This window comes from Eurytemora carolleeae, unplaced genomic scaffold (assembly GCF_000591075.1).
Source record: "Eurytemora carolleeae unplaced genomic scaffold, Eaff_2.0 scaffold92, whole genome shotgun sequence".
Classification (NCBI taxonomy): domain Eukaryota; kingdom Metazoa; phylum Arthropoda; class Copepoda; order Calanoida; family Temoridae; genus Eurytemora; species Eurytemora carolleeae.
In genome coordinates this window covers 34,988-47,464 of record NW_019396280.1, presented here as the reverse complement: position 1 = coordinate 47,464, position 12,477 = coordinate 34,988, and the positions used below count along the sequence as shown (strand labels likewise).

The window sequence follows — 12,477 nt, the reverse complement described above, 5'->3', positions numbered from 1 at the left end:
CATTACCAAATTGTCGTTGCCAAATTGTCACCTTACCAAATTGACGTTACCTAAAATCCGCCCGTCCCCCCCTCCCCCCGCCCTTCTTGAATCCTGTTATACACCTGTGGTTGCAAACACATCTGGGGCAAATACAATTTTTTATGACAACATTAAATCAACGAAATCGAAATCATGTTATACTGACAATTTAAAATCACATAAAATCACATCAAATTAAGTTTTATAAAATCAAATCATTTTTCTGATTTCAGCAAACACAAGAATTCGTGGGGGACACATTTTTGAAAAGGAATTCAATTCTGTTCTTCAGAAATCAAGAGAAAATAAACCTCTATTGTTACATTTAAACCCCAATAATTACTAATATTTACAATAACATTATCCTAATAATCTTAAGATATTTTTTTTAATTGTTTAAAACATTCATCAAAAATTTATTTTTGTTTTTAACATTTTCTTGCTAAATTAGATGTGTATTGTTTAATTATTATCAAATTTTACTTAAAATTTCATGATTTCTTCCTTCTTTTCTATCAATATGTTCATTAATAACATATCCAAGTATTTTTGACAAAAATTAATTCTGATATTTGTAGTTTGAACATCGAAATAACGTTTCAATAACGTATGAACGTATCAACTATCAATATATCAACGTATTTTCAACAATTATCAATTAATTATTCATAAATTAATTATAAAAATTAATAAAGTTAACCCCAGAGCCTCGAAAATTACTCCAATTTTTGAGGCTCCGGGTAAACGTGAAAAATTGGAAATCAACTAGACACTTTTTACACCTTTCAGAATTCATCTATTTTTTCCAATTTATTAATGTATAAAATCCTAAAAATAATTTCAAGGGGGGAATTAATTTTTAAGAAATATACAAATATTCTACCTTGTGGTTTAATAGAACTGAACATCCAGGCTCCAGCTGATCCTTGTCTACAAAACTCAGGATTGAGACATAATGTTCACTTCCAACGCTGAAATATTTAAATTAAAATAATATTTTCAAAATGAGGGTTAATCCGTTCTTCTTATTTCTCTCTTATTTTTGCTCGTGTTGGTAAGAAAGGTTTACCTTGTAGAGACGATTGCATGATTATCATCAATAATTTCTTCCAAGTTTCCCACTGACATTGGTGTACCTCTCAACTCGTCAACCTACAGTTCAAATGTGAAGTGGTACAGTGAAACTGTGGAATACGAAGACGACTGTTACTTAAGTTTTGATTTTGAATAGTTAACGGATTTTTAGTGAAATTTTTTAAATCTTTGCCTAGTGTATTTAAGGTTTCACTACAGTGAATTCCTTAATAAGGAATACATCGAAAGAATTCATCAAATGTCGTATTCTTCACTTTCTGATAATGGAATGTTGCAGATATTTAGTTTTTTAATTAAATGATTATATGGAACTCTTTAAAGTTTAAAACTGTTCCCGCATATTCATGGCTATTTATTTATTTTCGCAAATACTGAAATTTACGTATAGTATACAACTCATTGAAAAATTGTCAAGACGACATTTGATAAATTCTTCCGAAGTACTCGTTATTAAGGGTTTCACTGTATGATAAATTTACATTTTGTTTATTGTTAAATCTTAAAAAATAACTAGTTCATTAAAAAATGTTAAATAGAAGTTCAGAGTCCAAAGCGGAGTAGAGTATTATTAAGTGGTGGGCCCTAGAGTAAGAAAAACGAGATACTATAACTAATATCGTGTGAACGTGACATTGCCTCTCAAGACATTAGTAGCATCAAATGCTCCTTGTTTTGGGATTTCCCAAAAAGTGGTCTGGCATTTTTGTACCTTAAGAATTGACTGGAATATTAAGAAATGTATTTAAAACTCAAAATATAAAATACTACCAAGGTTGTTTAAATCTTTAGTATCTCAGACAGTTCCTTTGATTAAAAGAAGGAGACTTAATTTTACCAAGTTTTTAAGACTTATAATGCTTTTCTTTACTACATTGACGACTATTAAATTTAAGAAAATCGGAAACAAATTTGAAGTCCAGGGTCCAACGTCTAATTTACTGCATGACACCCCAGCCAGAAAATTCCATCAAAACTTGTCTATCATATATCCATTCTATTAAATATCCATGTTCACAACAGACTGCCTAAATGTCGTCTTCCTATTCCACGATATTATGATATATGTAGATATTTTCAAAAATTAACCGATACATTTTCAAGTTAAATTATTTCCTTCTTGGTAGGTATATATTCTCGCTAATAGTGATTTATTATTTAATTTTACCACAAGTTAAATCAACAAAAAACGTGTTACTAATAAATAACATACTAGCCCTTGGAAGAATACATTGTGACTAACACACAGAATTACCCACAGTGTCTTAATAAAACTCTTTAAATATAATGATCTGAAAATTCATTGAGAACGCTTTAAACTTTGCCTGATGATTGATCAAGTATGAATTAGAACAGGTATGGATTAGAATTCTATTTTTATAATTTTGAGAACTGTTATTATTCCTAGAGACCGAATTTAATTAATTTGAGCTGCATTACTGAACCAGCTATTGCCGGTACAAATTTGAACCACTGATTCAAAGTTTAAGATTCAGGAAAAGAATTAAATTGGTGATTCAAATTTGAACCGGCGGTAGATAGTTCAAATTCATTAAATTTGGTCTCAAAAGAAAACATTCACGTAGTTTGTGCGAGGAACCTACCCTGCTTCTCTCCTCCTCGTTCTTCTCCTCCTGAGGTTTAAGTCTCTCCTGGTTCCTGATAAACTCCTCCTCCATCAGCAGATAATCCTGAAAAATATCAGATCAAAACCAAAATATCAGATCAAAACTAAATATCAGATCCAAACCAAATATCAGATCCAAACCAAATATCAGATCAAAACCAAATATCAGATCAAAACTAAATATCAGATCAAAACCAAATATCAGATCAAATCAAAATATCAGATCAAAACCAAAATATCAGTTAAAACCAAATTATTAAATTTGACGAGTTTAAAAGACGACCTGCAACTTCTGCCTTGAATTTATCATTTTTATGGCCTATTTTACGATTTGGCAAAGAAAGAAACAAGTTTAAATTTGCAATGAATCAAGAATGGAAGAAAAAGGGCAGTGTAAATTCTGTACAGTCGTCTCTGAAGTCTTATTATTTGTGAGTAACCTAACCCTGAATGTTTGCAAGTACATATAAAAAACTTTGAACAATCCTAAACTTACCTTGATTCTTTCCTGCTTCAACAGACGTAACCTGCACTTAGTATGCGGGGTCACAGTAGGCAGCTTGTTAGCGGCATCAGGTCCCTAGATACAGAAAAATAAATAGATAAATAGACAGATAAATAGATATACAGACAGATAAATATAAAGATAGATAGATGTACAAAATCTGTATTACAGATAGATAGAAAAATAGATAAGATAGAAAGATAGATAGATAGGCAGAAAGATAGTCCGATAGGCATACTGATTGATAGAAAGATAGATAGATAGATTTATAAATGGTTCTAGGAGGCAAATCACGTGATTTCGGCTGTGAAAGAATCATAAGTCATTATAATTAAAAGAAGTTGATTGATTGATTTCAAATAAATAGTTTAATAGCAAGGAGAATAACTAGAAAGGTTATTTGACAGGAAGATGTGTTCTCTTAGCGATAGACTTTTCACAAATAAATTGTGCGAATGGTATTTTCTAAAGATAAATGTATCTACGTGTCAAATGTTGAAATTAAGAAATGGTTAACCAACTCAATTAAGAATCAATAAACCAAGTTAAACGGATTTCCGTAGTTCTACCGAGTTCCTGAATAAAAATGTTAGGCCGATCGGTGTGGAGGTTCCTGAGTTATGATTGGACATACAAACAAACAAACAGAAATTACTACTTTATACTTATAAATACCTTGACCCTCTTCCTCTTCTTGCCAACCCTGGTAGGAACTGGAGGCTCATATTTCTTCTTCTCTGCTTTATCTCCCTAAAGGTAAAAAAATACAAATAAATGCATCAACAAAAAGGTCTTGGAAATAAAAAGACAAGCGACAAAAAAGTCTACAAAAGAAAACCTAACATTGTTAATAGAATAAAAGAGAAGCTTTTGGTAGTATGAAACATCTCAGTCTAACTAAACTGACTTGAAACTTTTCCAACATGTTTGAGTCTAAAATACAGAAAAAATATAACAATTTTTTAGACATTTAACAAGTTAATCCTAACCGGATTCATACCTTCAAAAAAAAAATCTTTTTAATTCCCGAAAATATAATATTTTCCCCCAAATTAGCGAATACCCCCAGAAAAAAACATTGAGTGTGTGAAAGGAAAAAAATTATTTCCAAGAAAACATTTCCCCTGCATTTAAATTAAGCAAACTTAACTTTACGATGTTAAAATACCCACCTTGTCTTTCCCCGCACCTCCCCCTGCCCCTGACTGTTGGTTTCCCATTCTTATCAAATATTCTGAAATTATTATAAGTTTTACTTAAAATGTACGCAATGTTTAGAAATTAAACCGAAAGTTGGATTTTAGATTTAGCTCCGGTACGACTGATTGGGTCAGGTTAGGCTGAAGGTGTGTTGGCAACTACAGCTGGGGTGATTGGGTCCATCTCTGCTACACCATCCCTGGAAAATACCAAGAATTAGATTAATTTTACCGATTAATTCATTTAAAAATATTTTTTCAATTTGCACAAACTCGCCTTAAGACAAATTGCCTTATTAAAACACTCCTTGTTTAAACTCGCCTTGACAACAACTCTCCTTACACACAACTCGCCTTGATAACATTATAAGGTAAAACTCGCCTTAATTTTATTTGTTAACAAGGCGAAATGTTATGAAGTCCAGATGTTATCAAGGCGAAATGTTATAAGTCGAGTTTAAATAAGGCGAGTTTGTGCAGGGCGCAATGTTACTGAGCCTTCACTTTTACCAAAATGGGATGTGAAATAATAAGGGGTAATTCGTTTTATGTTTGGTCAGCTGTTGATTGTAGGTAGATTGTAAGGCTAAGGGGGATGTGGGATTTAAAGAAGGTAAGGTGGAGGGTCTGGGTCAATGATGATATAATATGGCTACGAGAAAGTCGTACAATTTAGAGGTCTTGTGAAAAATGGAAAGCAGCGCCATCTCTGTTGTACACATGGCAATTTATCCTCTTGGAGTGTTGCTGATTTATCACATTCTTTATTAGTGATAATACCAAATATTTACTATAAGTATCAACAATGTATGCTGCAAATTAATCTTAATGAAACAATTCTTTCAAAGCAAATAAAAAATGGGCATTTTAAAAAATCATTATCACTGATTTAACAACTTTAAAATAATTTTCCTATGTTGAACAATATTCCTGTTTTGGTCTGTATCTTAACTATGTATAACTGATCACAGCATCTATCTATCTATAATGAAGCTGCTGTTAGCTCCGAAGACCTATCAGAACCTAACCCATCGCACAAGATTTCCCAAAGTTAGGTATCCGGCACGTTAGCTAGCTTAGCATAGTGATGGTTTATGCCCGCGCGGGCAGCCACTGGGACGTCCCGAGTAGTTTTGCAGCTGAAAACCGCAGCCACGGAAAATATCTCGTTTCTTTAATAATCTGCATGTCTTTGTTTCATCTCCTCCACCAGATCCGGCTCCTCCAGCTCAAGTGCCTTTCCGCATTTTGCAGTTTTAAGCAACACTTTATGCATGGAATTACTTGTAACGTTCCTTACAGACCTGCTGTAACTCTTCTAGTTCTGATTTTTGTGTGAAAAGGAAATTATCTGGACCGTGTGCAGTGGTTTAGACGTACTGCTTTTGATTAGTGAGATTTTAAAATTGCGATCCATGCACTCAATTTTACCACCTTCAAGTTTCATTACCTCTTGCAATCCAATTTACCAAGCGGGTTTGTGATGAAAACCGCATCCATGGAAAGATTTAGCTTTCCTTAATTAACTGTATTTCTGTGTTCTTTGGACTGCAACACCAGCCATTTAATCTCTGCTCATCCAGCTCATGTAGATTTCTAATTTTTTTTCATCCAGCTCATGTAGATTTCTAATTTTTTTATCAGTCTTTAATTATACCATTCCTCTCTGACAAGTTATATGTCTAAATCGTACGCGGTGGCTATGATTCAGTTGAATGTAATGTTTAGATATTAGACTTTAAGCTTACATTTCCTGCACTCCCGAATACTCAAAATCTTTAACACACCCCAGGGATTAGGTCGTTTACTAATCTCCTGATCTCTTTGTATCTCAGTTCATCTATATATCTATTATACACCAGGGATTAGCTCGTTGACTAATCTCCTGTTCTCTCTGTATCTCAGGTCTTCTACAAATCTATTAGACACCAGGGATTAGGTCGTTGACTAATCTCCTGTTCTCTTTGTATCTCAGGTCTTAAATAAATCTAATACACACCAGGGATTAGGTCGTTGACTAATCTCCTGTTCTCTTTGTATCTCAGGTCTTAAATAAATCTAATACACACCAGGGATTAGGTCGTTCACTAATCTCCTGTTCTCTTTGTATGTCAGGCTTTCTTCAAATCTATTTAACACATCTAAAAGCAATTTAGGCATGAGGGTCTACCTGCCAGCACAGCTATCATCTATTCAAATAAGCTCTTCGATCATATAAATATATTTGTATGTATATTTGTTAGCTATAGCTTGACTATCGGCTGAAAAGAAATTTACTGAAATTAAATGGTACCTGGGGGTCGCATAGACTAAATTTTGATTTTTTTCGATTCATTAGAAAATGATAACTTACTTGTCAACTACCACGATGGTGAAGTTTGGCAGATTGATGATCAGACGCTTCTGAACCTCCCTAAATGATAATTTATTGAACAGCTGAACCAAATCCCTTTCAATCACCGAAGTAGTTTAACAAACTCTATCCCCCTCTCCCTATTTCTATACCTCCTTGGGTTCCAAGTAGGTTATGCAAAACCAGTTGAATTTCAATTATTGTCGCATTTTGTGAATTTTAAGTTATAAATTATCTTTTTTTACCCCTTTAAGAAAATTAACGAATGAATGAAAAATAGTTTTATAATTTACATAGCTTAAGCCTGAGCTGGCTTAAAATGAATAGAATTATAGACATACTAACGACAATTATTAGAATCGTTTAAAATGGCACCGCAATCATAAGCTGGGGCCAGATTTGATGAATAGCGAGGTTTAGCTAAACTGCGCAAACTTTGTTAAGCTATTTCTCTGTTCCAGATGAAGAGAAGTGGTTTAACTACGTCTACGTGGTTCAACCAATGACCCGCTATGCATTAAATCTGGTCTCTGAGTACTTGAACATAGAGTTATATTATGCTAAAGAAAAGTGTTCCAGATTACCTGACACATTCAATCATAAGAGCATACGCCTGGGCCTTGGTCATATCTGGTCTAAAAAATAATTGAGTTAATTTACATTGGTAAGGGGCCAGATGGTGAACATTGGTACTCTTTGCTTGCGGCGGTCTGGCGGATTACATCAGGATTATTTACTTCCAATTACCCCCAAAGAAAATAAATGTACCCACAGATAAAATTCCTTAATCAAAGTAGATCCGATTTACATTAAAGAACAAAATTGAAAAATTGAAAATAATCAGTTTTCAAACCTATTAACATTCATCAGATTTATGCTTAATAAAAAGTCTTCAAGGATGCTGTTGTGAATCTTTGCATTGGAGGTCACTTTGCTTAAATTGATGTTGTAAATACCTGAAGTGTCGATCCATAATAGAGGTGGTGAAGGAGCCTCCATACCCGTGAGCAGCGTAGGCGGGCTAATAAAGTATTATTATTATTTTATTCATTAATAAAAATATCAATTTTCAAGAATGTTACAAAGTTTGGGGACAAAAATCTGGCAAACTTTGGCCGATTTTTTATTCGAAAAAGTTTAATTTAATTGAGGGGGGGGGGAAATTTTTGGAGAAAAAGTTAAAATTGTTTCAAGTTTTTGATCACTTTCTGTAGGACTAAAAGGAATATAAAAAAATATAGCGAAGTTATTTTCCAATCTATGTGACGTAAAAAATTAAGAATTTGATTGAACCTTGATCATTGCTGCCAGATAATCCATATGGTAGAGTTCAGGTTGCTGGGTGGCAGTATCATATCCAGCTATCAGTAGATTCACCTGGTAGGGAGTCCGGGACCTAAAAATACTCTCGTCGTGGTCGTGGTCATGGTCGTGGTCGTGGTCATGGTCGTGGTGGTGGTCATGGTCGTGGTCATGGTCGTGGTCATGGTCGTGGTCATGGCCATGTTCGTGGTTATTGTAGTGATCATGGTCATGGTGGTGGTCATGGCCATGGTCATGGTCACAGTCATGCCTTTAGACGAATATTCATTGTTTACTTGGCCATTGTCCTTTATTACAAATGGTGTCATTTTCACACAACAAGGTATTTATCTCCTGCAGTCACATAATGACCTCCTCACATAATTATATGATCATGGGTCTAGATTCGGGTTAAAGTCTTTACCTGAGATAATCTGCAAGATTTCTTCTGGTAAAGTTTGCAGCAGCGGAGGGTGAAAGTTCATACCTAAATATAATCATGAAATAATAATTTTAACCTTTCAGACATACAGCGTTTCGGATCCGTATCATTTGGTCGGATCCGGATCCGTATCAGGAAACGTTGATATGGATCCGGGTAGCGCCAAAAATTAAGCAAAACCATGGAATAAATAAATAAAAATGGTTCGTAAATGTATTATTTACATGACGAAAATTTTTCAAAATTATCTTTAATAATTTAATGTTTACATTTATATAATAGTAATGACGACATTTTTAACTTTAGGATTACTATAGTTTATAAATTATAACCTTGCATAACATTTAATAGGGAAAANTTCTTCCTGTCACTCTTCATAACCAGGATAGATCTGGAACAGGGCAATGACAATTTGAAACAAAATAAGCACAAAAAATCCCCCCCCCAAAAAAAATTCCCTGATTATTTATTATCTTCTTAAACAAACAAAAAATTCACTTAACTTCAGATTTTTTACATTTTTTACATTGCAACCCATTTCCGATATCCATATTTGATTCATGTAAAATATGCATTTTATAAAGATACCTTAAAATTCAAAGTAGCCAATATCACACTGATTCAAAAATCGCCCCATTTGTTAATAACTTATGAACGTGAATGCAACTGAACCATCATCATGTAAAACATTTGTCAACGTTGCTCTATAATTGTATACAATATACAATATACATGTAGGTGAGAAATCCTTTTTTCAAGAACATCATAGTAATGTCATAATAAAGGAGGATAAAATAACTTAAGTGTTTAGAAAACATTTCACAAAACTAATAAAACATTCAGGGGTGTATATTTTAGTTTTTTATACTTTTAAACCAAAAAATCATTATCTATTTTACCGAATTCAGCGGGAAAAAACCTTAAATAATATTTCACGCTCAGCGCAAACTTAAATAACATCTGGGGAAATAAATATTTTTTTTGGGAAAATTTACTCACTAAAAAAGATATTTTATTAAAAAAATAAATTTACCTTGCACTAGTTTGATCTGCAGCCACCATGACAAAGTCATTACACTGCATCCCTAGTAGACATTCCATCTTTTCTGCAATTATAACAACCATAATAATAACAATATTAATATATTAAATTTTTACTACGTCAATTGGACACAGCCATCAAATGCACCCAGGTTGGTAACAGTAAACTTACAACTTAGAAAAATCCACCAAACCCGCCTCCAAACCCTCCACCGCCTGGTGGACCAAACCTAGGCGGACCACGGCGGGGGAAATTAGGCCCCGGCGGATCAAACCTAGGTCTAAACCCTCCACGTAATCCTCCTCTTGGATTTAAAAACGGATACAAATCATAATCCCCGCCGATAATCCCCGGGGGATTGAAGGGATCGGGCGGAAAGTCTGGGTACTCTGGGTCCGGGAATGGATTAAGAGGATTGAGAGGGAGGATTGGAGGATGACGGGATCTTGATGTTCTGCTTCTGTGAAGAGTAATATAAAGATTACGGGGATCCTCTCCACCACCTAGGTATTTCGAAACAGTTAATAGGGGTGTACTGCATAAATCATTTTTAAAAAATAGATAAGTAAATGAATGAAGAAAAATAGTGCGGGGGGACATGCCAGTTGATATCAAAATATTTTATAATTTAATTGATTTATATCAAATATGACGAAATACGATAGAGAAAACTGTAAATTACAATATTACTAAAAAATAAACATTAAAGTTGGAAAACAGCACCTGCGATTGCATGTATCTCTTTTTTAAAAAATGAAGGCTTACATCAAACTATGACGACAGTCCCATTAAACATTTTATAAATAGTAGTAACCTAGATTACTGAAGTCTCGTTTGAGAAAGATTTTCCATATAGAAGAGTCCTTGCTTAGTATATTCAACTCCGAACATGTTTGACCTTATAAAAGATGCTTTAAAAATTGTATAGGAATTTATTTCAAGGGACTGTAAGTGTAATTTTAAGTGACCCTCCTCCATGGAAAGATAGCAATACCAGGTTGTATCCGGAAAACCTTGATTTGATCAAAAATGTAGAAGATAACGCCGTTATTCTGACTTGAAATATTTATTTCTGTGAATTTTCCCCATTGCTTCATGTCAGCAAGAAATGTGCAAATCACTTTAGCAGAGAACACACAAATAAAAATAAACATTAGTCAAACAAAAACATGCATATCTAATTCGTATTTGATCAGACAAAGGGTACTGTTGTAAATCGGACATTGTCATCTTTTCACGGAAGGTGACTTGAAATTACGCTTACAGTCCTTCAAAGGTGAAAAGGAGGCTAAACCATGAGAAAACAATATTAACTTACCAAGATTAATGGATGATTTTAAATCCAGATTGTAGAATATCTGTAGGAGAATCTCAGGAGGAAGAGATATTAAACCACCACACTAAATCAATCAATCAATCAATCAATCAATCACTACATCAATCAATTAATGCATCAATTTACATCAATCAATAATTAATTCAATACGTCGATCAATTTACCTTTACATCAATCAATAATGTATTCAATACGTCAATCAATTTACCAATACATCAATCAATACGTCAATCAATTTACCAATACATTAAACAATAATTCAATAAATACGTCAATCAATGTATTAGTATATCAATCAATCCACACTTAAATCAATAAATACTTACTACACAGATATCAATTTATAAATACATACATAAATCAATCAATACACCCGACACCAAACATTCAATCAATCAATCGATCGATGGCACTAACCTGAAGACCTGCAGCTAACCTAGCAGACTGTAAAAGTGGAAACCCAACTTCATTCTTAAACTTCCTACTGAGTGTTCTTGCATGTAGTAGAGCAAACTAAATATACATCTATATAAAAACTTAGCAATCTCGGTTTGTTAGTATGTCCGATCATAACTCACAAACCCATTAACAGATTTGCCTCAAATGTTGATCTGGAACTCTGTCAAACCCCGGAAATGTTTTAGCTTAGGTTTAAAATGTTAGTTGCGTTGGTTTTACAGAGAAGTTTAGTTCTAGGCAAAGGTGGATTCCAAAGCTAGAAATGTATAAAAATGCGGCCAAAAAAATAATGGATAATAGTTCGGTTTTTCTTTTGAACTACTTTGGCTATTAAAACGTTTTTGCGTATGTCTTATCTCAGGGTTAAAATTTAAGTGGAGAAAAATGTTTGTAATAAATAACTTTTAAAACTTGTAAAACCTACCAGAATTTTGTAGAACGAAGAAAAGGCCAATTATCATAATTTTAAAAAATTGGAGTTTTTCCAGTTTCAGAAGGGGGGGGGCGCCGGGGAGAAAAGTCAATTCTAACCTTACTCGCATTTTGACGAATGAACTCTTCAGGTTTACTGATCGTTGTTGAATACGAAGTTCCACCGTAAAGTCCAAATATTTTGACTAAAAAAAATCTGGATTGATAAAAGCACAGTAACATTCAAAATATATCTGTGACAAGTTATAGACAAAAAAGGAAGAATCTGAAATTTCTAACGCTAGGATTTCAGGGTGCCTCGCTCCCGTCATCTATTTTAATTGTGAACATTTTCTCTTTGTATACAGTGGTAACCAGAAACTCTGAATTAATTTATAATTAATCAGACGACTTAACAATCTAATTTTACTAATAAAATTGATAAAACGATAATAGTCCTGCCTATTCCAAAATGTGGTCTGCTTTTATTGTACGTTTAAAATTACCAGAAATATATAAACGTGAAGTCGTCTGATTATCTGTGAATTAGTTACGGGTCTATCTGGTTATGACTGTAGTTCANCCTGCCCAATCCTATAATCTATCATTTAATAAATATTTCTTACCTGAAGGAATATTTAAATGTTTGTCCAGCCGATGTTCTAAACTCAGGTATAATATTTCGATC

The 12,477-nt window shown here is 33.5% G+C and overlaps 3 protein-coding genes across 3 annotated transcripts in view; all 3 read right to left on the bottom strand.

Moving 5' to 3' along the window:
- LOC111700036 (26S proteasome regulatory subunit 4) overlaps positions 1-12,477 on the bottom strand; it is a 25,974-nt gene that overhangs the window by 6,239 nt on the left and 7,258 nt on the right. Inside the window, exons 3-8 of the mRNA XM_023470848.1 lie at positions 4,418-4,479; positions 3,921-3,995; positions 3,237-3,320; positions 2,718-2,804; positions 1,091-1,173; positions 905-992 (exon numbers count right to left, since the gene is read on the bottom strand). Of these exons, the coding sequence (XP_023326616.1) occupies positions 905-992; positions 1,091-1,173; positions 2,718-2,804; positions 3,237-3,320; positions 3,921-3,995; positions 4,418-4,465 (465 nt within the window). The 5' untranslated portion in view covers positions 4,466-4,479. The remainder of the gene's footprint in view (positions 1-904; positions 993-1,090; positions 1,174-2,717; positions 2,805-3,236; positions 3,321-3,920; positions 3,996-4,417; positions 4,480-12,477) is intronic.
- Positions 4,478-8,632, bottom strand: LOC111700040 (proteasome subunit beta type-2). The gene is made up of 6 exons (XM_023470855.1): positions 8,524-8,632; positions 8,091-8,193; positions 7,754-7,818; positions 7,382-7,432; positions 6,798-6,857; positions 4,478-4,644 (listed from the first exon to the last, which is right to left on the bottom strand). The coding sequence occupies exons 1-6, from the start codon at positions 8,598-8,600 to the stop codon at positions 4,581-4,583; spliced, it is 420 nt and encodes a 139-aa protein (XP_023326623.1). The 5' UTR covers positions 8,601-8,632; the 3' UTR covers positions 4,478-4,580.
- On the bottom strand, positions 9,649-12,047 carry LOC111700039 (F-box only protein 7). Its single transcript, XM_023470854.1, has 5 exons — positions 11,910-12,047; positions 11,337-11,432; positions 10,902-10,983; positions 10,398-10,481; positions 9,649-10,086 (listed from the first exon to the last, which is right to left on the bottom strand). The coding sequence occupies exons 1-5, from the start codon at positions 12,030-12,032 to the stop codon at positions 9,758-9,760; spliced, it is 714 nt and encodes a 237-aa protein (XP_023326622.1). The 5' UTR covers positions 12,033-12,047; the 3' UTR covers positions 9,649-9,757.

Coding starts and splice junctions, on each gene's coding strand:
- LOC111700039 (XM_023470854.1), bottom strand. CDS start 12,032: ATGTTACTGTGCTTTTATCAATCCAGATTTTTTTTAGTCAAAATATTT. Junction 11,433..11,909: donor TTCGTCAAAATGCGAGTAAG/GTTAGAATTGAC, acceptor ATGTATATTTAG/TTTGCTCTACTACATGCAAG. Junction 10,984..11,336: donor GGTTAGCTGCAGGTCTTCAG/GTTAGTGCCATC, acceptor TGATTGATTTAG/TGTGGTGGTTTAATATCTCT.
- LOC111700040 (XM_023470855.1), bottom strand. CDS start 8,600: ATGATTATATTTAGGTATGAACTTTCACCCTCCGCTGCTGCAAACTTT. Junction 7,819..8,090: donor ATCTGGCAGCAATGATCAAG/GTTCAATCAAAT, acceptor ATACTTTATTAG/CCCGCCTACGCTGCTCACGG. Junction 6,858..7,381: donor CTTATGATTGAATGTGTCAG/GTAATCTGGAAC, acceptor ATTATCATTTAG/GGAGGTTCAGAAGCGTCTGA.